At 36.6% G+C, this 24,124-nt stretch overlaps 1 protein-coding gene across 1 annotated transcript; it reads left to right on the plus strand.

Moving 5' to 3' along the window:
• The first annotated feature begins 11,841 nt into the window (after positions 1-11,841).
• On the plus strand, positions 11,842-14,906 carry LOC131052684 (putative leucine-rich repeat receptor-like serine/threonine-protein kinase At2g24130). Its single transcript, XM_059221098.1, has 2 exons — positions 11,842-14,389; positions 14,470-14,906. Exons 1-2 carry the CDS (start codon positions 11,842-11,844, stop codon positions 14,904-14,906), a joined length of 2,985 nt encoding a protein of 994 aa, XP_059077081.1.
• The last annotated feature ends 9,218 nt before the right edge of the window (positions 14,907-24,124 follow it).

The following is a 24,124-nucleotide window of genomic DNA, read 5'->3' on the forward strand; positions in this document are numbered from 1 at the left end:
TATGGGATCTCCTCATATATATCATCTCATATATCAAAGTACAATGAAGTCTACAAAATCGGCTACCAAGAGCCATCCAAGATATAGTCCAAAAAATAAACAATGATACAATACATATATGCAAAAAATGCTCTCTCAAATGCCACTCTGGCCAAATGTTGTCCCACCACCTCCACCTGCTCCACCACTAGTACCCGCACCACCTGATCCATCTCTCCGTGGAGGCCTCATCGAACCACCACTCACTCCTACATCCCCTAATCTCTCCCTCCGTAGAGGACCCATCACACCCCCACTACTCTGCACCCTCTACAATCGCTCTGATCTAGCTGCCGCATCTGCGAATAGCTAAGAGCTCGTTGACTAACTGGCACCACCTACTCATATAAACCTCGCCAGTAGTCTATCTCCACCTATGCTCGCCGCATCTCCCTCATCACCTCCCCCATAGGCCCTTGTGCTCCTACTCCGACCCGGACTCTCTCCTGCAGCTCTGCCAATCTCTCCACTGCACTATCCCTCTCCCGTAGTACCACCGCTAGCTCTGACTCCCGTGCAAATAGCTACACATCCCTAGCTACCACCTCCGCCTCCAAATCCTCTACCCGAGTCTACAAGTGTGCTATCATATGATCTCGAAGATCTCTAGTGGCTCCCTCCTCGATATCCATCACCGCCTAACCTGTACCACCCTCTCCAGTAGCTCCCTCCCCTCTGTCCATCGGGATCTCCCTCTCCATCCCCCTCCCACTTAGCCAAACTCCTCCCTGTATCAATGGTCCCTGTGATATCTGTAGAGGCAGTCCACCTCTCCCTCTCTTCTGACTCCGCATCCCCAACCCACCACCTCTTCCACCTCCTCCTCCTCCACCACCTCCACCTCCTCCTCCTCCACCTCCTCCTCCCTCTCCTCCTCCCCTTGCCCTTGGTCCTTGACCTCCTGCCCTCCTCCGTCTCCGTCCCCTCTCATCCTCAAAATTCGGGATCGGCTCTGCTGGATTAGATATCTGTAAGATCGGGTGCGCTGCCCAGTACTGCGTGTACTCATCTGACACTCCTGCATCCACAACCCTCGGTCGTATATCCCACGGTCTCGCCTACAGTGTTCGGAACTCTGCTAGTGCCTGATCATACAGTAGCACTGGCCCCCATGCGTACCTCTCCCGAATAACCCAAGCATACTCTCCTGATCCACTGGGCAGTCCCTGCTGCCGTCCAAACTGTCTCAGCACTCTCCCAGGCACCTGTCTCTCTACATGGTACGAGGTCCTCCCAATGAGGAATCGAGTCATAAACACATACGGTAGTGCCTCGGCATCGTCATCCCATGGCTCACACTCCAAGTATGGTCGCCATATAACTACATCCAAATCGTCTAATGCTCGCCGCCACCACTCTAACTTCCCCAGGTGGGGCTAACTCATCATGTCGCTATACATGAACATGTACGGCTGATCTACTGCACGAAATCTTAGACTCACTGGTCGAGTCACTAGCAGGTGCTCCCAGGCCCAAATATGCAGCAGCGTCACTCCCACTGCTAAAGAACCCCTCCCCCGATAGACCACCTCATGGAGCTCCTGGTAGAAGTGCGCCAGCATGCATGGCCCCCACGCAAATCGAGTCCCCTCGGTCATCATCATCTCGATCACCTATCCCCATCCCACAGCCAAACCATGTGATCGCCTGTCTAGACAAAGAAGTCCTCCCACGATACCTGATAAGACTACTGGAAGAGGCTCATATAACACCGCTATCTCCTCCCAGGCAATCGAGCCATCATCAATAAACACGTCCTTATCAAAAATCCTCTGAACTGTAAGGGTCCCCCAAGATCTGTCATATGTGACCAGCTCCCCCCGAATCGGAATCCGCAGGATGCGCCACACATCCTCTAAGGTCACTGTCATCTCCCCTTGTGCCAGATGGAAGGTGCACGTCTAGTTGTGCCACCGCTCTGCTAATGCTATGATCAATCTGTGATTCATACGAATCACGGGCATTTGCATCACCTCATATAGTCCTGTCGCCGCAATACAATCAATCTTCACCTGTGTCAATCGATCCTGCAACCCCTATGTCGTAGGATGTCGCTCATGTAACTACAACACGCCCAACTCCTCCTGCACATGGACATTCATCAATCATCATCAGTTATTTTATTTTCAAACTTTCTTAAGTTTAAACCTAGACTATCAACAGATACTTTGATCAAGTATCTTTAGGTCTCAACAGGTAAGCAATCATGGCCACCTAGACTTCAACAGGCATTTATCCTAATGACCTAAGTCTCATCAGGATTCTATGGTTCAAAACAACTCCCACTTCACATCGCCCTCCATCCATCATTGGCATCGGGAGATTTTCTTCATCCAAACTGGGGCATCTCTTTAACCTAAAACAAAAGTGTTATTTTACCAACAAAAGCGCTAGTTTCTTAACAATAGCGCTACAACCCTAACAAAAGCGCTCAATCAGCTATCTAATAGCGCTCAAACTACAAATGCGCTAAAACAACTACATAGTAGCGCTAATCAAGATCAATCGCGCTCAAACAAGCCCTCAATAGCGCTTATTAATCAATAGCGCCTAAACTTGCATATAATAGCACTAAAACATTTCAAAAGCACTCAAACAATGGGGCAATAGCGCCATTGCGGCACAGTAGCGCTAGTTCATGGAGCAAAAGCGCCAAAACCATAGTTCTAGCGCTCTTGCTCCGAATCGACTTGGACTCAGTAAAACACCTATAAAAAATGCGTAAAAATTCAAAATTCCAATTTGCGTACCGCTGGTCCGTAGTCGTCTAGCCGCTGGAACCGTCAGACTCGCTCAAATCTGTGCTCGATAATCGGTATCGGCATCCTGACTGCTGCTCGCTCCTCCAAAAGGTCACTATCAGAGCTCTGGTTTCACACTGGTCGCGGTCATAAATGATCTTGTTTTCACCCCTTTCACCCCATTTATACTCTTCGTCATCACCGTAACTTCCCCCCGCTCACTGTAGTGGTCCCCGTGAACTTCCCGAGCCCCCCATTTTTCCATTTTACCCCCATTTTCTTCTATTTTTCACCCGTCTTGCTCACTTCTTCTCTTCTAACACCCTGCCAATTCTCATTCTTTTTCGAGAGATCGCCCAATTTTTCAAAAAAATTCGGCCCATCTCTCGAGGGGGCATACCACTCATTAAATTTATATTTTATGGGGCATTTCTTCACACCAGTTTTTCTTTCTTTGAAACGACGCAATAAACCGCACCATCTCAAAGAGGGGCAAATGTAGTCACACAAATCTATCCAGCTTAATTAAATAAATATTCGCTATTTATTTGATTAAAAATCTACTAGCCATCAGTTAATTAAATTAATATTTAATTAATTTATTCCCAAACATTCTTCTATTAATTAAACAAATTATTCAATTTATTTTTATTAATTTATTAAATCAAATTCACAATCAATTAAATAAATAAAATCTATTTATTTAATTAAAATCCCCTTTTCCTCTTTTAAATAAATTAAATAAAAACATTTATTTAAATCATTATCCCCCCCCCACTTGCATTTTCCTACAAATGCAACTTGCACACATTTATTGAAATAAATGAATTTTTATTTTAAGAAAATACTATTTTCCCTCACCCACCAAATCCACTTGCAAAATCTAATCCCCTTCTAGATTCTTCTAACCCCTTCCTAATTAGCCTAAATCCATCCCCTAATTATTGTCACATTCCTAAGTAAAATGGAGTCACTTCTCATTGACTTCAAAAGTCTTTGAAAAGCATTTAATGCTTTGTGTGTTCGACAAATTAACCCCCAAAGTCTTCAAAAACCACTAATGGCTCTTATATGACCATTTATGGCTCTTACATAACCACTTATGGTTATTTCAAACTTGTCTCCCCAAACATTTATTGTTTTGACCATATTCATCCTTTTCACATTTGCACAAGAGTTTATCCATTGGATAAAAGCTTTATTCTTTGAATAAAGAGTTTATTTATTCAACTAACCTTGACTTTAACTCCCAAGGTCATATCAAGCATTTAATGCTTATTCCCTCTCCTCTCAACCTATCTCACATTGACACTTGTCATCCTGGGACTGGGTTGAAAGCCCTCACATGGATTTGAAATCATTCAATCCTGACCCTTGTTGAGATTGTTCAATCTCAACCATCCATTGCTCCATTTTTCCTATAAATAGAGCCCATTTCTTCATAATCCAGATCCTGAAAACTTATATGCATTTAACCTATAGGCATTTTAGAGAGCATTTAGCATAGCAAACTAAAATCTTGTTTTTTTTTGGGTTAAAATCAATCATTTTATTATCATCTAGTATTTTAGCTTTTCATTTTATATTAAGAGCAATATTTCAATCTCAAACCTCCATAAGCATCCATAGTGCAAAAAGCTGCTGAGAGCTACACTATTTTGGAACTTGGAGAGGAGAGGAACAAGGGAGAAGGAGCTAAAAGCATGCTAAGAGGCATCTGGAGATGCCTCATTATCTTTATTTCGTTTGTTAGATATATTAGCATGATTTTAGCATCTCTTTTGATATGCCTGTTTAGATTAGCTTTTGGTTAACTAACACTAACGATTTTCTGGTTTCTTATGTTGTTGGTCATTTGCTAACCTTGTCCATTTTGCAGAGCATCAAGTACTTATGAGACATAGTGGATATTTAATTTATATTAGGTGAAGCTCATATGAATTTATGCTAGTTGTCTCTTGAAACATAAGGGCTTCTTGGTAGATGAGGGGTCTTTCACCATATCCATGGTTCTTGGAGGGTAGTTACAATGTGTAGGGGTGGTATGGTGTGTAAATGTTTGTCTAGTTTTGTTTTCCACACTTTTATGCAATTTCACATCTCATTATCAATACCCTTTTGATCTTTTACTCTACTATGAATCTTCTCACATATTTAATGAGTTTTCAAACCAACAAAATCACCAAAAACTCATACTTATATCTTTAGCCCTTTTCTCTTCTTGGTCATAGTTTTGGGCCTGTTGGAAACCTTGTTGCACTTTTGGTAAATTCACATGCTAGCGAACCTACTAGTAATGAATTCCCTCCTCCTTTTATTTATTCATTATATTGAGAATAGGAAAAAATTTGGCACGTCATTGTACTTTTATAAATTTAGAAGAGTACATTACACTTTTGTATAGTTCACAACCCCACAAACTATTGAACTTTTGAAATTTAGCCACTTTTCCTTTATTTTTATTGTTAGATATTCCCTTAATTATCATACATTCATAAATTTTGTTAACTTGTTAACTTTACAACATGGATACCCTTGATGCTTTCTTTTTCTTTTATTTTCACTTACTTTCTTCACTTATTTATTATGTCACAAATTTGAAAATTTTAAGAATTTATGGAATTTGCGATATTCATAATTTAGTAATCAAGCCTTCTACTTGTTGTTAGGATTTTGGTGTTTCTATGAGGTCTTGAACTTCATAACCGTTTTAACTCTTTTGACACATCTTGAATACTGCCTAAGAGTTCAAGGAAACTTGAACTTATTGATATATGTACTTAATAATTTTAATAACTTGATTAGGAAATATCACCAAGAATAGGGGTATAATGAAGATAAGGAATAGGGAACTATAGATGGAGGAAATGGGTTGTTTGAATCAAATATTCAAACTTTTTTCCAACATCCCATAATGAAGTGCCTATAAATCACACACACATGCAAGCTGCAAAATGAAAAACACAATTATCTAGGGGGGATAGGCAGGAAGCAGGTTCAAGTAGTGCGGGGGCAGACAAAGTGCAGTTTTGGGAATGTGGGGTCTCCGATCAGGCTTGGGGATTCAATTTACCAATGTGAAGACCCTAATGTGGTCCAAAATTGCAAGGGTCGCAATTTTATGACACTACAAATGGATGAATAATAGAATATATTTTGATTTAATGGATTTAATGGAATAATGGAGAAAATGAACACTGTGAGATAATAGAGAATGATAATATTATATTATATGGATCCACTTGATAATGATTGGAAATTTGAGATTAAATAACAGGATATTTAATGGAAATTTTTATGTGTCTACAGGAACCTAGGATCATTTTAGTAGACAAAAAAACATAAGGAATGAAGAATGTAAGAATCAAAAGTCTTGACGAGATATAGAAATCTAAAATAGAACATGAACCAAGACTTGGCGACTGAATGAAACTTTCTACGATAAGATAAGTGTCAAAGCTTGAAGATCCCTTTCAATCCCAAGTTTTGGTGAATGAATAATAAAGAGTGGGGGTAGAATTAGGAATGGGGCATGCAAAGGGATGATGGTGGCTTCATGATTTGGATTTTCAAGGACCAAGAAAAGTGTTACATTTTTGGGCCATTTGCAGAGACAAGGATGAGAGAACACATAGGGACATTATCCAAAGGTGTCCCAAAATTTTGAAATTTTGGGGGAAAAATATGGCTTACTTCCAAGTCAAGACCTGAATCACTATGTGAACCTAGTTGGGGGTTCATGAGGGAAAACATTTAGATAAATTTAAGAATTTTTTTATTTGAGGGAGAGGAGAAATGCAAGGAGGAACATTACGAAAATATTTGATAAATGAATGTGAATTTAATGTTTGTATTATCAATTATCTAAGATGGACAATAAGGGAATCAATTTTGTGAATGTTGAGGCCTTACAAATTTGGGCACCAACATTGCCTCTAGTTGGGTAGGTTTTCTTCTTATAGGAACATGGAGAATCTAACTATCTCTAGCAAAAAAACAAAAATGAAAGAGGGGCAAGATGGGAGGGAACATAAAAAGGAAGACAATATGTACAATAAAATACCAACACAAAATAAAGGAAGAATATGTACAAGATGAAAAAACAAGTAAAATGTATAATATGTTACAATACTTATATTTAGTCACATGGAAGCACACAAATTTAAATGTTTGGCTATGAGTAGAATACATTGGCCATTTATAAGTTATACCTTGCACAATGACCCAAGGAGCAAGGCCACAAAAAAGCCAATACAACTACTTGCCTTTATTAAATACAAGATAATATAAAGAGTTTATTTTCCTCAAGCTAAAACTACCTCCATCTTTACGATACAACAATAGTTAATTCTTGCATGGATGTACACAAAAATCACCAAATACTTTATTATCAGTTTGGAGGTGAAAAGTAAAATCATTTGATCATGGTAACCACAAGTAGTAGGAGTGATTCTCATTTTCAGCCACATGGTAATAATTATCTTTAAGTTTTATCATATCATGATGCATATATTGACTTGAGTGTAACTCAACATAAAGAGATAAATTCTCCCAAACATAAAGCTAACTTGTACCATGTGTAGTTGTAATATGAAACTAGAATGAATTATGTAGATACTCTACTTCATCTAAATCTTGCACCTTAATTACTCCGATAATAAGTTAATATATTCATGTCCATGATTGAATTAAATGCCTAATTCTAATCAAAACCCTCAATTTTTGCACATGATTAAAATCTTTAAGGCACTATATATATGTAGACTCAAAACCTTCAAATTTGTTCACTATTTTTTGTTCATTGTTATTTCCTAATATATTAAATTGTTACTAAAAAACTAATAAACAATTTGTTCTTCTTCTTCACCTTACATACTAAGAAACTCAATCTACTTAAAGGCACAAACATAAAAAATCTCAATGAATCAGTTAAAATGTGTGCACAAAATAATCCATGTCAATAAAAGGTAGCATCTCAAAACTAGGTTAAAAAAGTGTTCATGTTGATAGCTTCATAGCTAGAAGTAGCTAAATCATGCACACCTTTACAATCATTTTTATCATTTTAAACACAAAAACTATGAGCCTCGTCATTTTAAGATTAGTAAACTAAGGAAGGATATCAAATGAAAAATATTTTGAATGCAATTCAACTTTATTACTTGCATCCTCAATGACTGAGTAAATATTTTCTCTAGAATAGAACCTCCAAAATAACCACTAAGAATTTTTTTTTTTGATAAAGATAAACAGGTTTTACATGGACCCAAAACCAAAAGTTTTACAAATATCGGCCATCAACCAAACAAACATAAACCATTAGAAAAAAAGGGGATCACCCCAGAACAATCCTGAAAGCAAAAAAGACACAGACAGCAAGACAAAACAAAAGAAAAACACTCAATTAAGAGAGTGCACCAGCTCTTTGTTCTTTTGGATGGAAATCTTGTTGATTTCCTCCATTTCCTCCATAATGAATCTGGAAGTACCCTTGTTGTTTCTCCTGCTTCTAGTTCTGGAACTAGGGCCAGTGGTTTTGGTGTCTCCAGCAGCCATGTCTTCACCTTCAAGATATTTCTTAGGTTCACTGTGAAAGGCTTTGTATTCCGCAACCATTGCATTGATCTTTTCGAGCCCCTCAATACTATTGTTCATGGCATCTTTGCTAATGTCAACCAGGTTCTTGAGGTTTTTCTTTATCTCTGCCATAGATTGTTCCACCTTTTCAATTCTTTGTTCGTGGTTGCATTTCATCACCTCGACATCCTGGGAGAGCTTCTGGGTCATAATCATGAGTTTCTCAGCTTTGTTGGGCTTAGGGGAGGCAGTAAAGATGTCAATAATATCCTTAACCCCCACTTTGAGGGTATCAATCTCTCTCTCCACCCACTTCCAGTAGTTCTTCTGGCTTCTGGTAGCTTCCATCACCAGGTTCATCAGATTACCAGTCCTCTGTATCCCATTGTTCTCTTCTTTAGCCATGGTCCCCTTCTTTTCCTTCAGTACATTGATTGGAATGTCCAGTTTAATTTCCTGATCCAAATTCTTCGAACCATAGTCCTTAGCCGCAATCTTCTTCTTTTTTGAAAGGGGCTCGACCTTAGAAATCAGTTTGTTGGTAGATTTATATTTGTTGGCCGCCCATCTGGGAGGATTCTTACAGCTAAACGTCTCAGGGGTGGCCATCATCTCCCCTTCTTCCGCAGGCTTATAATCAGGGTCATCAAAAGGAATAGCACCCCCACTATCCTCCAAATCCATTTCTGAGTTAGAGACATCCTGAATATTAGTATGTTGGCCTTTCTCAGTTAGAGAGGGCACAACTTCAAGGGTCTTAGCGTGATCCATGATGAGCACAATAAGCCCCTCATGAAGAACATGATTGTTTGAATTCTCCATATGTTTTTCAAGGCTATTTTCTAAAGAGGAGGCTAGATAGAAAGGAACATAAATGATTTTACCATGCCTAAAATAATTCAAAATGGTAAAATGATAGGAAAAGATGCTAGCATATCTGCCATCGAGCGTAATATACCTCATGATGAGCTCGGACATGTCTGCCCAGGGAGCCATAAGATCTTTCCTGTTGTAGCCACCATCAGCCATCTTGTTAACTCTTGAGCGCTCCTTGTCTTTGTCAAAAACGTTCATCAAGTCCTCCCTAGTTTTCCTGTCTCTATAGAACCTTCTGCCATTTGTCGCTAGACCAATGACTGTCGCCACCAAGGTTTCATCAAGCTGATACTCGACACCATAAGCCCTCGGGATCCCTTTCTTCCACCCATTGACAAAGGACTCCATGAGCAGGGGAGAAGGGCCATGAAGTATATCCAAGAAGGGGACAATTCCCCCATCAATGATTTCCTGCCACACATCCTTTTTTTTCTTCCATTTCAAACAAGTAGATGGTTCTTGCCTATTCTTGTCCCCAACCATTATGCTCTGGGTCGCCGAACAACAGGAAATGGGCCACACCAAAGAAGTCTCCAAGCAGTCACAAGAAATGGGCCACACTGGAAAAGTCTCCAAATAGTAGCAGAAAATGGGCCACACAATAAGATAGAAAGTCCAGTCACATGGGAAGTTTCTAGATCTTCGGTTAGGGAAACCAAAAAGGAGTCGTTTCCTGGCCATCAACTCTATCAAGTCATAATTAAAGATCATTGATTAACGTAAGGGGTGTAATCATCACGAGCCATCTCACACAATTTTTTGGGGAATGAATCCCTACTACTCCACCATTTTTAATCATCACGTAGCCCACCGCTAGATTAGCCAGTAGAACCGCTGCTTTGTTGCCTTCCTGGTATACGTGCAAAATCTTGAATTCTTCCAGCTCATTAATTATACCCTAGCAGTCCTTGATTAGATTAGCAATCATCCATCAAGGATCTATGCGCCCATTCAGACAGTTGACAGTGTTTAGTGAGTCAAACTCCAACCAGACTTTTCTAAAGCCTTCTCTTTTAGCCATGAGTAACCCAATGTGGGCAGTGTTAGCCTCCGCAAAGTGGTTAGAGTGGGTGCCCAGAGGAAGCGCCACCGCAGAAACCAACAAACCCTCCTAACCACTCCCCTACCCCCAATCGTCCCACTAAGAATATTTTTATTCACATCAACATTGAGAGATATAATCTCAATTTACAATTTCAATTAAATAGCACTAGCCCACTCAAAAATCATGCTCTACTATATAGTTTTTACTGATGGGGAAGCAAGGTTGCATCAAGATAGAAAGAATCACAATACATGTCTATACAATAACTTTCAATAGGTTTGGACACATGTTTTAAAGTAATAATATAAGAAAAAAATTACAATGAAAACCCAAATATAACTTTCCATCCCACCTTCTAAGGTGTTCTAGACTTTTTTATAAATGGGAGGGCCATATGCATGTGCATCCAACTCAATGTAATTAGAAATAAAGTCATTTTGTTCATTATTAAATACTATTGTTGTATCATGTTGAGCATGTATATGTTCACATTTATAATGAGTCTACACTTGACCAAATTCAAGTAATGTATATATTTATTACTTAATTATTTAATTTATTTAGTGGAGGGATTGGAAGAATGAGTGAAAAGCCTATATTTTGAATGTTATGTGTGCAACCATTCATGCACTCAAAGGACCTATACTATTAAATTAATTTAAATGATCCATGATTATAAAACATATTACCTTTTGGAAGAGGATGTATCTTTGTGTAATAAATTCATGCCTCAAGAGAAGAAGAAAGAAAAACATTTTTGTGTACCTTGATTCAATGCTACACAAAAGTGGAATAAGACCTATGACATCACCAAAAAGCATAGGTGAATAATGAAAACTTTGATTTAAAGAAATAGGATCACATTCTCATAAAATGAGAAAAATATTTAAATATGGATTAATACATTTGACATGACATGGCACTTATCATTGGAACCCTCTCAATAACATTTTTATTTATTTTGTATCCTTTTATACTATTAAATAATTTTTTATTTTAAAATTTAATTAAACTATGGCTACCTTTTTTATCAAATTTTGGTAACAACTAATACATTTAAAAAGAGATTGCATGCATGTTCTCACATATTTATGCCTTTTTCCCACACTTAGATTATGTCTAATCAATATCCATTGATGTGTCAAGTTATCATTTTTTTTCTTCTTTCCAATGTTATTTCACACACCAAATAATCATTGATTTTTAAAACATGATGACATTGTATGTAAGAATAACTATATCTTATTATGGTCACATCCATATCCTTGTGATTGATAGTCCTCCTCAACTCCTACCACCATTTTTTTTGTTTAGTAATCCATAAGATATTTATTAAGCCCAATATATTTCCCATTATAAACCCTTCAAATTTATTTCAGTCTACAAACAAACCATTAAATAATAAAATGATTGTTAGTAGAATAGGCCAAATAGAAAAGAAGAGGGTGGGGTAGGTAGCCAAAATATAATTTTAAAAATAAAAGACATATATATATATATATAACTCTTTAGGCTAATGCTTGCCTTGTGTGTTTCCTCTGCTTGTCAGTAGTTTGGTCTACCATGGCTGCTCTTTTCGTGTTATCTGTGATGCTTTCCATATTTTCAATCTCCGCTCTTCCTCATTCTCTCAAAAATCTCTCTTCTCATCATCATCAACAACAACAATTACTCTTGCAATTCAAAGTTGCTGCCATTACCAAAAACAACACCTCTCTACCCGACTGGAATCCCCTTCACCACTTCTGCAACTGGACTGGTGTTATTTGTGATCACTCTTCTCACTCTGTCCGTGAAATCAATTTAACGGAAAAGAGTTTAGACGGCACCATTTCTCCAGTGCTGGGGAATCTCTCATCTCTTCGATCCCTAGATCTCTCCCACAATTACCTCACGGGTTTGATTCCAGCCCAACTCGGCCGACTCCCACATCTGCGGAAACTCCGGCTGAGCCACAATTACCTCAGGGGTAGCATTCCGGCAATGCTGGGTTATCTGTCAAGTTTGAAGTACCTTGCCTTGGGCTCAAACAATCTTATGGGTGTTATTCCGCTCTCTTTCGCAAATATGTCCGCGTTAGTTGAATTGGAGTTGGCCGCAAATGAGCTGACTCACCCACAGACTAGTTACCTCCCAGAAAACGACTTAACAGGCTCCATTCCCAGCGTGTTATTAAATCTCTCCAAATTGAACAAATTAGATTTATCTGCAAACCTTCTAACTGGAAGAATTCCATTAGAAATTAGTACGAAGCTCTCCAATTTGGTATTCCTTAGTTTATGGGGAAATTATCTTACAGGAATCATACCACGAACCCTGGGAAATTGTTCCCGTCTCCAAGTATTACTTTTAGATACAAACGCACTCAGTGGAACGGTTCCAATTGAGTTGGGTAATTTGAACCTTCTTACCCGGCTATACCTACACAGCAATCAACTTGTTAGTGACAGTAGTAACACATTGGCCTTTCTCACTGCTCTCACAAATTGCTCCCACTTGCAAGAAATAGAAATGGGAAACAATGATTTCACTGGTATATTGCCCCCATCCATAGGAAAACTATCTTCAAATCTCAATTTCTTGGGTTTATCAGACAACATGATAAGCGGAAGCATACCACAACAGATTGTCAATCTGACAAGCTTAACCTACTTACATTTAGGCAATAATCTTTTCAGCGGCAATATTCCATCTGGAATTAATAGATTTCGGGAGTTGGAATTTATGCATTTGGGTGGGAACAAATTAGAAGGAAGCATTCCAAGTGAGATAGGTCAAATGCAACATCTTGGATACTTAAATCTTAGTCACAACCAGTTATCTGGAAAAATATCGGATTCTCTTTGTAGCTCACAGCAGCTAAGACGTCTTTTTCTTCATCACAACAATTTATCAGGGAAGATCCCTGTTAGTTTGGAGGGATGTCAGAAGTTGGAGCTCCTTGACTTATCTCACAATAAACTTGGGGGAAGCATACCTCGTGAAGTCATTGTCAGCCTCAAAAACCTGCAATTCTACCTCAACCTTTCATGCAATTCTCTACGAGGATCGTTGCCACAGGAGATGAGTAAAATTGTGATGGCTCAAGCCATAGATATATCGGGAAATCAACTTACTGGGGTCATTCCAATTTCTCTAGGAGACTGCACAGCATTAGAGCGTCTAAATCTATCCCACAACGCCTTTCAAGGTCCAATACCATATTCACTCTCCAAATTAAAAAATCTCCAAGAAATCGATATTTCTTTCAATAAATTGTCAGGCCATATTCCAGTAGCAGGGTTGTTTCCGAATAGAACTGTTGTAACATATTTTATGGGGAACCCCGGCCTATGTGGACCGAAATGCTATTCACTGCCTACATGCCCAAATCTGACCCAGGGAAAACATTCCCTGGTCAAAAAAATAGTCATATCAGTTGTTGGAACCATTGGATTTATATTATGCTGCTTCATTATAGGCATCCTATGGAGGCATAAACTTTCAAGGCAACTAGTTCGTCCCTCAAGCTTTATTTTCCGAAGGCTTGGGTATCAAAAATTTTCCTATCAAGATCTTGTCATTGCAACGTCTGGATTTGATGAGTCAAACTTGCTTGGAGTGGGTAACTTTGGATCAGTCTACAAAGGCATCTTGAGGGATGGTAAGGTGATTGCCATCAAGACACTTAATATGCAAAATGAGGAAGCTCTTAAGAGTTTTAAGAGAGAGTGCAAAATGTTAGGGAGGATTCGGCACCGGAACCTCGTCGAAATAATAAGTGCATTTTTCTATCCTGACATGAAAGGTTTAGTTCTTGAATTTGCCTGTAATGGGAGCTTGGAAAAACAATTGTATCCTGACAAGGATAATCAAGAGTTCCGTATATCGCGCTTGAGTGAGTGTTTGAGCATTGCTGTAGATGTAGCCCATGGCATGGAATATTTACATCATGATTGCCCTCTACAAATTGTGCACTGTGATTTAAAACCTAGCAATGTGCTCTTGGATGCCAACATGACAGCCCTTGTCACTGATTTTGGTATATCCCGTTTAACGACTACAAATTCCGTAGATTCATTGAGTACAACAACATTTGCACTCAAAGGATCCATTGGCTATATTGCCCCAGGTAACATTTTTATCTTTATCTTGACATCATCATTTACTTTATTAGATTTGTAATCATTTCATGAATTAAATTGATTGCAGAGTACGGATTGGGTGGGAGTGTTTCAACCAGGGGAGATGTTTATAGTTATGGAATTCTAATATTAGAGATGGTGACAAGGAAGAGGCCAAGTGATGAAATGTTTGTGGGAGACATGAACTTGCAAAGGTGGGTGAGGTTGGCTTTCCCAGACAGATTGATAGATATTGTTGATAGTGAGCTGTTGAAAGATGTAAATGAAAACATGGAAGACAACAGATGTCTTCTTTCTTTTATCCATGTTGGTTTGCTTTGCACTGCTGAATCACCAAGAGAGCGACCTACCATAAGAGATGTAGCCAATGCCTTGGAGAACCTCAAGACATCTTTCATGGGAGGTGCAGCTGCTTATAATTTAACATCTACCATATCAGACCTCCTGCACAATACTAATCCCACAGAAGCATTGGCATCTGATAGTCAAAGTTCTACATTTTAGATGTTTATAACTTCCATTAATAAGATATAGTCCTTTATGTTTGGTAGTTTCAAGGTTATCTTCCATCATAAGCTAGTCTTCTTTCCTGTAAAATCCAGCTTAAGTTATATTCTAGTTCTTTGACTTGTAAATTGTTCCAATTCATGTGTTTGCAATTTGAGAAATTGTGACGTTGTCAATACAAACTTATTGGAACAATGCAAACTGTGTAACATATTGTCCTATTTACAATACTTCCTCTCTTAATGTGCAAAGGTTTAAGAATTGTTTTCCTTTCGTTCCCAAATATTCATTAGTCTCCAAGCTCAAAACAGAGGCAGTGAAAGATGTAATATAATTCGGGGAGCCTGCGGACAAAACAGAGGCTTGCAAAGCCTTATGTTTCTTTCTTAGTTGTTTTACTAAGCCCTTTGGTTCTGTCAGTTTCCTTTCCATTATTAATATATCAATAGGAGAATTGAATTTGATGTGGAGAATTTTTATCAGAAATTATAGTTGTAAGTGCTCTAATAGACATGTATACAAAATGTGGAGGCTTTTTTATGGATTTTTTGAGCCTGATTTTAATGTGTACAACTAAATATAGACAATCGCCTCTTTGATGTTCTGATATAATAGACTCTACAGAATTAATGGATAACGATTTCATTTTCTGCTAAACCCCCAACTCCATGATTGCTGTATTGTCATTTTCCCTGTATATTTTTATTTATGTTGATTATTGAGTGGTGTAAGGATTTATAATTTATACTGTTATAGTTGATTTCTTCATGTTTTAAGAGAAAGTGAGACTGGTTTCATATAGTCAGGTGTTTTTTAAAGTTTTAATTAATTAATTTGTTTTTTAATCAATTTTTCTTTTGATATGATTGGATCACAATTTTTTTCTTGGTACTTTATTGTCAAAATCGAGGTGTGGCATATGAAAATGCCCATGTTATATAGGTTCATGTAGGAGGGCCTTTTAAGGGAGAACCTTCTTTATGGTTTGGGTCATTTCTTATTGTATTTTGGTTCATGGTTTTTTTATTTAAGTTTAGGTATTTGTGTCTTAATTTTCTTTGATGAAATAAATGAACATTTTAGAGGTTGTATGCAACAATAAATAAAATTAAAATTTATTGTAAGAATATAATAAACTATACGTTAAAAAGTTATGAGTTAATTATCAAGGGAAAGGATGAGCTTGACCTTGCATTCTAATATATAGATTCTCTTTTATCTTTTTGTTTTCTTTGTTATCTTTTTTTAAATGTTTCTATATATTAAAACTAATGCCTTTTTTCAAATAATTTTCTTATACAAAAATTACACATAATAGAATATATATACAAAATAGAAATTTTATTCATGAAATTGTAACTTAAGAGAGTGTATGCTCTATCTAGATGTTACCCCGCCAAAGTGGCATTGTGAAGATAATAAAAGCATTTTATTTCTCTCACTTATGTAATATTTCTATGTGTTCAACATATATTATCTCTTAGGTTTATTAAGGTGGTATCTAAGCTCTTTTTAGGGCAATGTCTATATGTTGTTTAAATAATTTAGGGTCATCTTTAAGTATCCATCATATGCTCTCAACCCTCACTATAGGGATCTTGGTGGGTAGAAAGTGGTTATAACTATACTTGAACTAAATCTATTACCCATGTTTTCAGCAAAAGATTCCCCTTGCAAGTACTTTTTTGTTCTTTTTATGTTAGAAACCCTATGATGAGGGTTTTCAAATATCCTTATAAGAGTTGTCCTTCTTTCCTTATGTATAAGGGTATAGCAAAGTGATGAGTATTTTACCTCCAATACTTAGGCATCATTTAACCTTTAAATGCAATAGAAAAAACAAGAAAAGTTCAAAAATCTTAAAGTTTCTCTCTTGTAATTGTACCACCAAATGAACCAGCTACTCTCAAGTATAAAAAAAAAAACTATTCTTCAACTCCTACAAGAAGTTCTTAGTAACCTAATTAGGGTGATCTCTTTCCCCCCATAAACTAGGCTTTCTTAAATTTGATATAGATCTTACTAGTTTTTTTAGCAAGAATGATGAATATTTTATAGTTTATCAAATTCCCTAGGACCAAAATCTATCCATTACCTCTTTTTACTTGAAGAAACGAGTATTTTAATAGTTTGAATGGTTGGATGGGACTCTCTCATTTCTCACTTAGAATTTACAAGGAATCCTTAACTCACTCTGGCCCCAATTCAAATGATGACTTTGTTGGTCCCCTTTCTAAATGATAACTTTGTTCAAGGTCACCTAGTAAAAATATCAAAATGAGTTTGAGAAACTAGAAAAGTACATTAATAATTGTATGGGATAATCTTTTTTTGTAGTTGTTTCATGAATGGACTCAAATAATATCTGTAGGAAGAGATTATCATGTTTAAACCATATCTTATCTTAAGATGGCTTATCCTTGGCAAGGATTGTAGAGGACAAATTTACATCCTAGTGTAAACTATCTACTTCTATCTCATCTTTTAAATATAGAAAAGAGGCATTCAATTAGGCATTAAAACTATCATAATTCCTGGGCTCTTTTAGAAGATATTTGAAAAATGGGCTAAGGGGCTATTTAACAATTTTGATCGACCATTGAAAAAGAGTCACAAGTATTGAGAGAAATGCTATTATTGCATCAAATCCAACCTAACAATTTTGAATAAGTTTCAAATGCAAAAGAAGAATTGGATTCCTTTGAATAACAATCAATGCTTAAGTCTCATATTATTATTCATGTTTTGGTTGTGTTTTATTTCCCCCAAGTAATTAAGGTCATTGGTCATATCAAAAGGCAAAACCTAGTGGTCTTGATAGATAGCGGTAGAACACTTAATATTTTATCAACTAAAATTTGTGAAACTAGCTACTTTGCTATGTGCATGCTTGAAGTAATTTTTAATTATGATACACCAATCTACAACAATGTCCTATGTATTCACACATCATAATCTTATAATTACCTTGGGGATTATCAATTGACCTCTAATATGGTTTTTCTTTCCTTGGGTAGTGTAGATGCACTATTAGGTGTCTAGTGATTACAAACCTCAACTCCAATCACTTAAATGATAATTATTACTCCTATTTTTATTCAAATTTCACTATAATGACTAAGAATTTATACATTATATTTATTGAAGGTAAGATTAGATGATCAAATCTGATCATATGAAAAAAGATCCTAATGTAATTATGTTGAGGTTCAACATGCTTTTTCTTCTCCTTGCCAACCTTCTTGATAAGTCTCAACTAATTATGAAGGAATCCAAAGGCCTACCCCTCCGAGGTCCTACGACCATTCCATTCCTCTTAGTCTAGAAAGCCATCTTCTCTCTATCCTTTTGAGAAAAATAGAGAAATCTATAAAATAGTCGAGCAGCTCCAACAGGAAGGTAGCATTCACCCTAGTGATAATCCTGGGAAATTTGAAAGCAAAAGTAACTGAATTGTTTGACAACATGCAAAATGTGAAACCACACACAAAGCATGTGTGCACGCAAACTCTTTGATAGAAGGTTTCAAAGAAATGTATTTTTCTAGGAATATATGCGAAATGTGGAAGGACAGACGAGGCACATGAATTGTTTGACAAAATGTCTCAAACAGATATTTCATGAAGTGCAATGATAGCAGGGTGTGCACAAAGTAGATCTGTTGATTTTTGTAAAGCCAAACTCCACAATGACTTTCACCTATAGAGATACATGCAAAGTGTGGAATTGTAGAAACGTTTGAAAGAAAGAACCTTAAAGAAATATGGTCTCGTGGAAGCAGCGAAAAACTCAACCTAAGCACATTCTGTTTTATCTTTGATTTGTTAACACAGCTTTGAAAACTTCAAAGCAAATGCAATTGGCTGGTGTAAAGCCAAATTTCATCTTTTTCCTTGCACACAGCAAGTGAAATTCTGTCAGATGTATTTGTGATTGCCCTGCTGAGTATGCATGCTAACATGGAATCACAGACTAAACACGCGAACTGTTTGTTAGAATGCCTCAGCAGATGTCATCACAGGAGATGAAATGAAATGATCGCATATTGCGGACCAAATGTGCTTTGGTCAAAAGGCTTTAGAAACTTCAAGAAAATGCACTTGGCAGGGGTAAAGCCGAACTCGACAGCCTTTCACTGAGTGCCTCAAATTAATGTCGTCTAACGGAATGGAAATAAATGATTGCAGTACGTGCACAAAATGGATTTCTTGAATCGGCTTTACAAACATTCAAGCAATTGCGATTGGAAGGGGTAAAGCCAAATCTGACAACCCTTGCTAATCCTTCCCTGCGCGAACGTGGATTAATGAAAGATTTGCAACAGGTATGGACGTCCATCAAAGCATATCAGTGCGGAGATTGCTGTCAGATTTGCAACATGTATGGACGTCCATCAAAGCATATCAGTGTGGAAATGAACAGGAAGATACGCATTCAACGCGCAGGAGCATGGCAAAGCACTAGAACTGTTTGACAAAATGCTACACAGAAATATGACTTCATGGGCTGTCAAGTTGCAGGAAATGCGTAAAACAGATTCGCTATAAGGTTTTATGAACTTTCAAGCAAAAACAATTGTATGCGAGTTCGAGTTTGTGGCAATTGTGTAGACATGTTTTCTTGGCGGCTACTGATCATATATGTGAATGGACCATAAAAATGTTAATAAAATATGAAGAAATAAATGAAGGGAGAATGAGATATGAAAAACATAAACAAGATCAAGACATGAAACACAAGATTTATAGTGGTTCATCATAAGAGGTATGCCCACTTTCAAGTAGAGAAATTCACAGTTATTAGATGTACCATACATGATCTGCACTCATTCTTATATACAAACGTTTAACTCTGCAAATATGAAGAGACGGGAAGAAGTGGAAAGGAATGATAGATAACGGTTGGACTTTACATTCTCAACAATCTCCCATTTGAATTCCAACACATATCGCTACAAACCATGATTTCCCCTGCATTTCCATACTTAACTCACATTGTAATCAGCCTCCAAGATTTTAACTGAACATGACACTTCAGACTAATCTTACATTGTAATCAGCCTCCAAGATATTATTTAACATTTTGTTGATGAATCAAGACCATGCAAAAAGTGTAAATATGTAGAGGGGAATTATTTACATCTTATGAATGCAGTTTCAAGTTCTCTAATATACATGTATTGCTAGCTATGGAGGTGTTGTTCCACTATGCATCTTAATTCACAAATTTAGTATTGTTTGTAGACATGGTGTCGAATGGGAAGAAAATAGCAATAAAACATTTGTCAACTTACTCTTAGCAAAGATATCAAAATTATTTGTACGATAATACTCTATGGTGCTCTTAGATGTCTAAGTAAGGGATGTTCCTGAGGTGTTTGAATGAAATACCATAGGAAAAGTCAAATTCAACAAGAGATTTTAAGGATCATGAGATTGTGCAAAGGAAAGTATTGACAAATATGGGTTTATTATTCAAGGAAGATGTCTTACACCTAAGAATTTCAACATGTATGTAGATGTCAAACTATTGAGGTTCGTGATTGAATCAAATTACACATATTGGAAAGTCAAAGAGTATCATCTATGCTAGAGGTTGTTGGATTTGGAAAGTATACACAAGTTTTTGCTATGCAACAAATTATGACAAGTTCAAACAATGGTTGGTGCCAAGAAGGTCTTCAAAAAAAAGTATCAAACGAAAAAATAGGCAAACATGAAAAACTACCTAGACGAGTTTAATAATCTGGTATTTCTGTAAGGTTACAAGATCCTAATTATCTTTTCAAAATGGTGACTTACGTCACTAATATAACAAATGTTAGGAAATGAGCCTTATTTATCAATCCTAACAAAGTAAAGATTGAAAATGTCGCATGTGTACATTCATCTAATGTAAAGCAAACTAGGAATGAAAGGAAAAATCACAAATTCCTATCCTAATTAGAATTCAAACAAACAGACAATGAAATAACACAATCAATCAAAATAGGAATGTAAAATGATCAATAAAAACTCTCTATTCCATTATCGCATATAGCTTCCATTGTTCTTCTCTTCTTTGTGGTATGATGGCTCTCAGATATTGCGCCGGCAACCTGCAAGTGACACAAAGAGTCAAAGTTCACGATTCAAAGTAATTGTCTAGGATTCAGAGGAGGATTGAAAATGGAGATTGAATGCTCAATTTAGAGATTTTTGGAGAGAATTGATTGAAAGGTGGAACAGATTGATCAAGAGGTGGAATTCAGGTGAGCTCACATGAAGATTGATAGTTGAACTACTAATTTAGAGATGGAACTGAATAGATTGAATAGATTAAATGAGTCAACTGATTGAGAAAAAGCTAATTGAAAGATAAAAAAGAAAGATTGGAGGATAATTAATTGATGACAAAGAAATATTTATTTAGAAAAAGTTAACTAGAAGATAGAAAAAGAATGATTGAAGAGAATTAAAGCAATGATGTAATTAATCAATTAATTGAAATGATCAATTAAAATAGATGGAATAGTTAATTGATTGAAAGCTTTTTGGAAAAAAACAAAGTGGAAGATAGAAATAGAGATTGGAAAGATAGTGATTTAATTAATTAATTAAATTAATTAATTAATTAAATTAATTAATTAATTTAGCATGTGCTTGCACTTTGACTTAAATTTTCAATTTAATCTTTGCATGAGATTTAATTCAAATATTGAATTTATTTTAAATTCAATTTATTATTTGAATATATTTAGAACTTGACTTTGATTTTCAATTTGAAATCATGCACATGTATTTGAAATTAGAAGAATTAGAATTAGAAGAATAAATTAGTTAATTAGTTAATTAATAAATTTAAAGAAACTATTTAATTATTAGAAATGGATTTTAATTAAATAATAAAGATTATTTGAATTAAAGGAATTAAATCATAATTAATTAAACAATCAATATTTAATTAATATTTAGAAGAGGGTTAATGATTAATTGAATAGAGATAGAAATTAAAAATGGAATTTATTTAAATAATAAAGATTATTTAAATTGGGGAATTAATCATAATTAATTAAATAATAAATATTTAATTAACATTAGAAAATGCTTAAAATGATTAAATGATGATAGAATAGGAAATAGAATAATTAGTAAGGTTATGAGGAAATGTGAATTTAGAAAAAGAAGATTAATTAACTTAATTAAATAACTAAAAATTTATTTAATCAATTAGACGAATAATTAGTACATGATCAATGAGACATTTTTAGGTGTCTACATTTGCCCCTCTTTGAGACAAAGTCGGAATGACATTGTTTCAAAGACAACGAAAAATTCTGCCCCAATATGCCTTGGTATCACTATATAGTGTAAATATGCCCCCTCGGAAAAGGTGGTCGAAAAATTCAGAAATTGAGACCATTTTTTCGATATCAGTATAATGAGCAATCGTGTGAAGTTTCATGCAATTTCGAGATCATTTGAGTAGCCTACAAGTTGTTTGAAGTTGGAGGGGACCACGGGCGTCGAGGTGGTTAAAAAAACCCTAATTTTGAGCTATAAATAGAGATTTTCGCTTTTCATTTGCTCATTTGCATTGTAGTGAGTTCTTGGAAATCCTTGCGAGTTTTGTGCTTTCCTACGAGTATTTGATCATCATGGCTTGCTATAGAGCATGAATGCACTTGTCTGGCCGAGTACTTTCTTATCAGAGACCTCCGGGGACTGGCGGCATGGTATTTTTCTAAATTTTTGCTTTATTTTTTGCCTGTTTTTTGCTTATTTTTTGAAATTTTTCCAGAGACCTAATTTTCAATCATCACGCATTCACATGTCGATTTTAACACATTAGCAGTAAGTGTTACGCATTCACTCTAAATGTACCGCAAGAGCTTAAGTGTACTGCATAGGTTGTAGTTGTTACGCATATGTTAATTTGTTTACGCATTAGCTCATTTGTTCACGCATTCATGCTAAATGTCATGCATAAGCATTAACTATAACTCATTAGTGTAAAATGTAACGCATAAGTGTTAAACATTACGCATTCATTGTATGTTGAAGTTTTTTGTCATGCGTTTAATAATTTCTTGTAATCTCGCTATCCGATATCTGACATTTTCAATATTCTCTGTGCAGGAGAATATTGGAGTGTTATACTGTCGACAGAGAAGACCTAGTGGACTTGATCTTCGTGCCAATTTACTTGAGGAGATTGTACATATTCGACATCTTGGACTATATTATGTTTTACATTTATGGTCAACAGGACCTTGATTACAACGTTGATAGGGCGATGGCATTCTGAGACGTGTTCCTTCCATCTTCCTAATGGTGAGGCATCCATTACCTTAGAGGATGTATGGCGTATACTGTGCATTCCTATTGTCTATGATCATGATGATGGCGTTGCTAGACTATGTGCCCTTTTTGAGTGTGAGGAGCAAGACTTATAGATCAGTGAACCTTATGATATCTCTTGGGCTCAATTGGACTATGATGATCTGACAATCGTATTATGCAATATCGTAGGTGGTTTGTTGATTCCTGATAGATGAGGTCATGGTTTTCCAGTTGGATGGGGCAGAGTGCTCCATGATATGATTGTCCATCGTCAAGTATATGCTTGGGGTCCATGTCTTTTAGCCATGGTTTATTATTAGATGCACGACATTGTATACTTGGGATATCGATCTATCAGTTGTGGTGTGACATTGCTCCAGACTTGGGCATGGGAGCACATTTCTATCTGTAGACCTGTTATTCACGTTGACTTGGAGCCTGGTGATCCTTATGCGTACAAATACACACCTAATATTAGACATAGGGGTTCAGGTAACACCTTGTACTAGCAACATCATCTTGATATCTTGCAACATTTCATTTGGAGACCATATTTAGATTGCCCCAGTTGGGTAGATGATGCACATCACTTGCCTTTCTATAGACAGCGGAGATATCTTATTGGGAGGACCATTAAGAGTCAGAGGATCATTGAGATGTCTCTTCCAGGACGGGTACTTGGGCAGTTTGGAGAGATGCAGGTGACACCTGTTGTTATTGCGTACTTTGCTCGTGTTTCTTGTGAGGTTTCTGATTGGGGTGTATGCATACAGCCACATGTTGCTGCTGTCGAGTTTGATGCTCTTTAGGCATTACCTTGGGGTTGGAGTGCAGGTGCAGCAAATCTAGGGAATACTCCAGAGTATGATGCATGGTGGGCGACACATAGGCCTA

This window comes from Cryptomeria japonica, chromosome 5, assembly GCF_030272615.1.
Source record: "Cryptomeria japonica chromosome 5, Sugi_1.0, whole genome shotgun sequence".
In the NCBI taxonomy this organism is placed as follows: domain Eukaryota; kingdom Viridiplantae; phylum Streptophyta; class Pinopsida; order Cupressales; family Cupressaceae; genus Cryptomeria; species Cryptomeria japonica.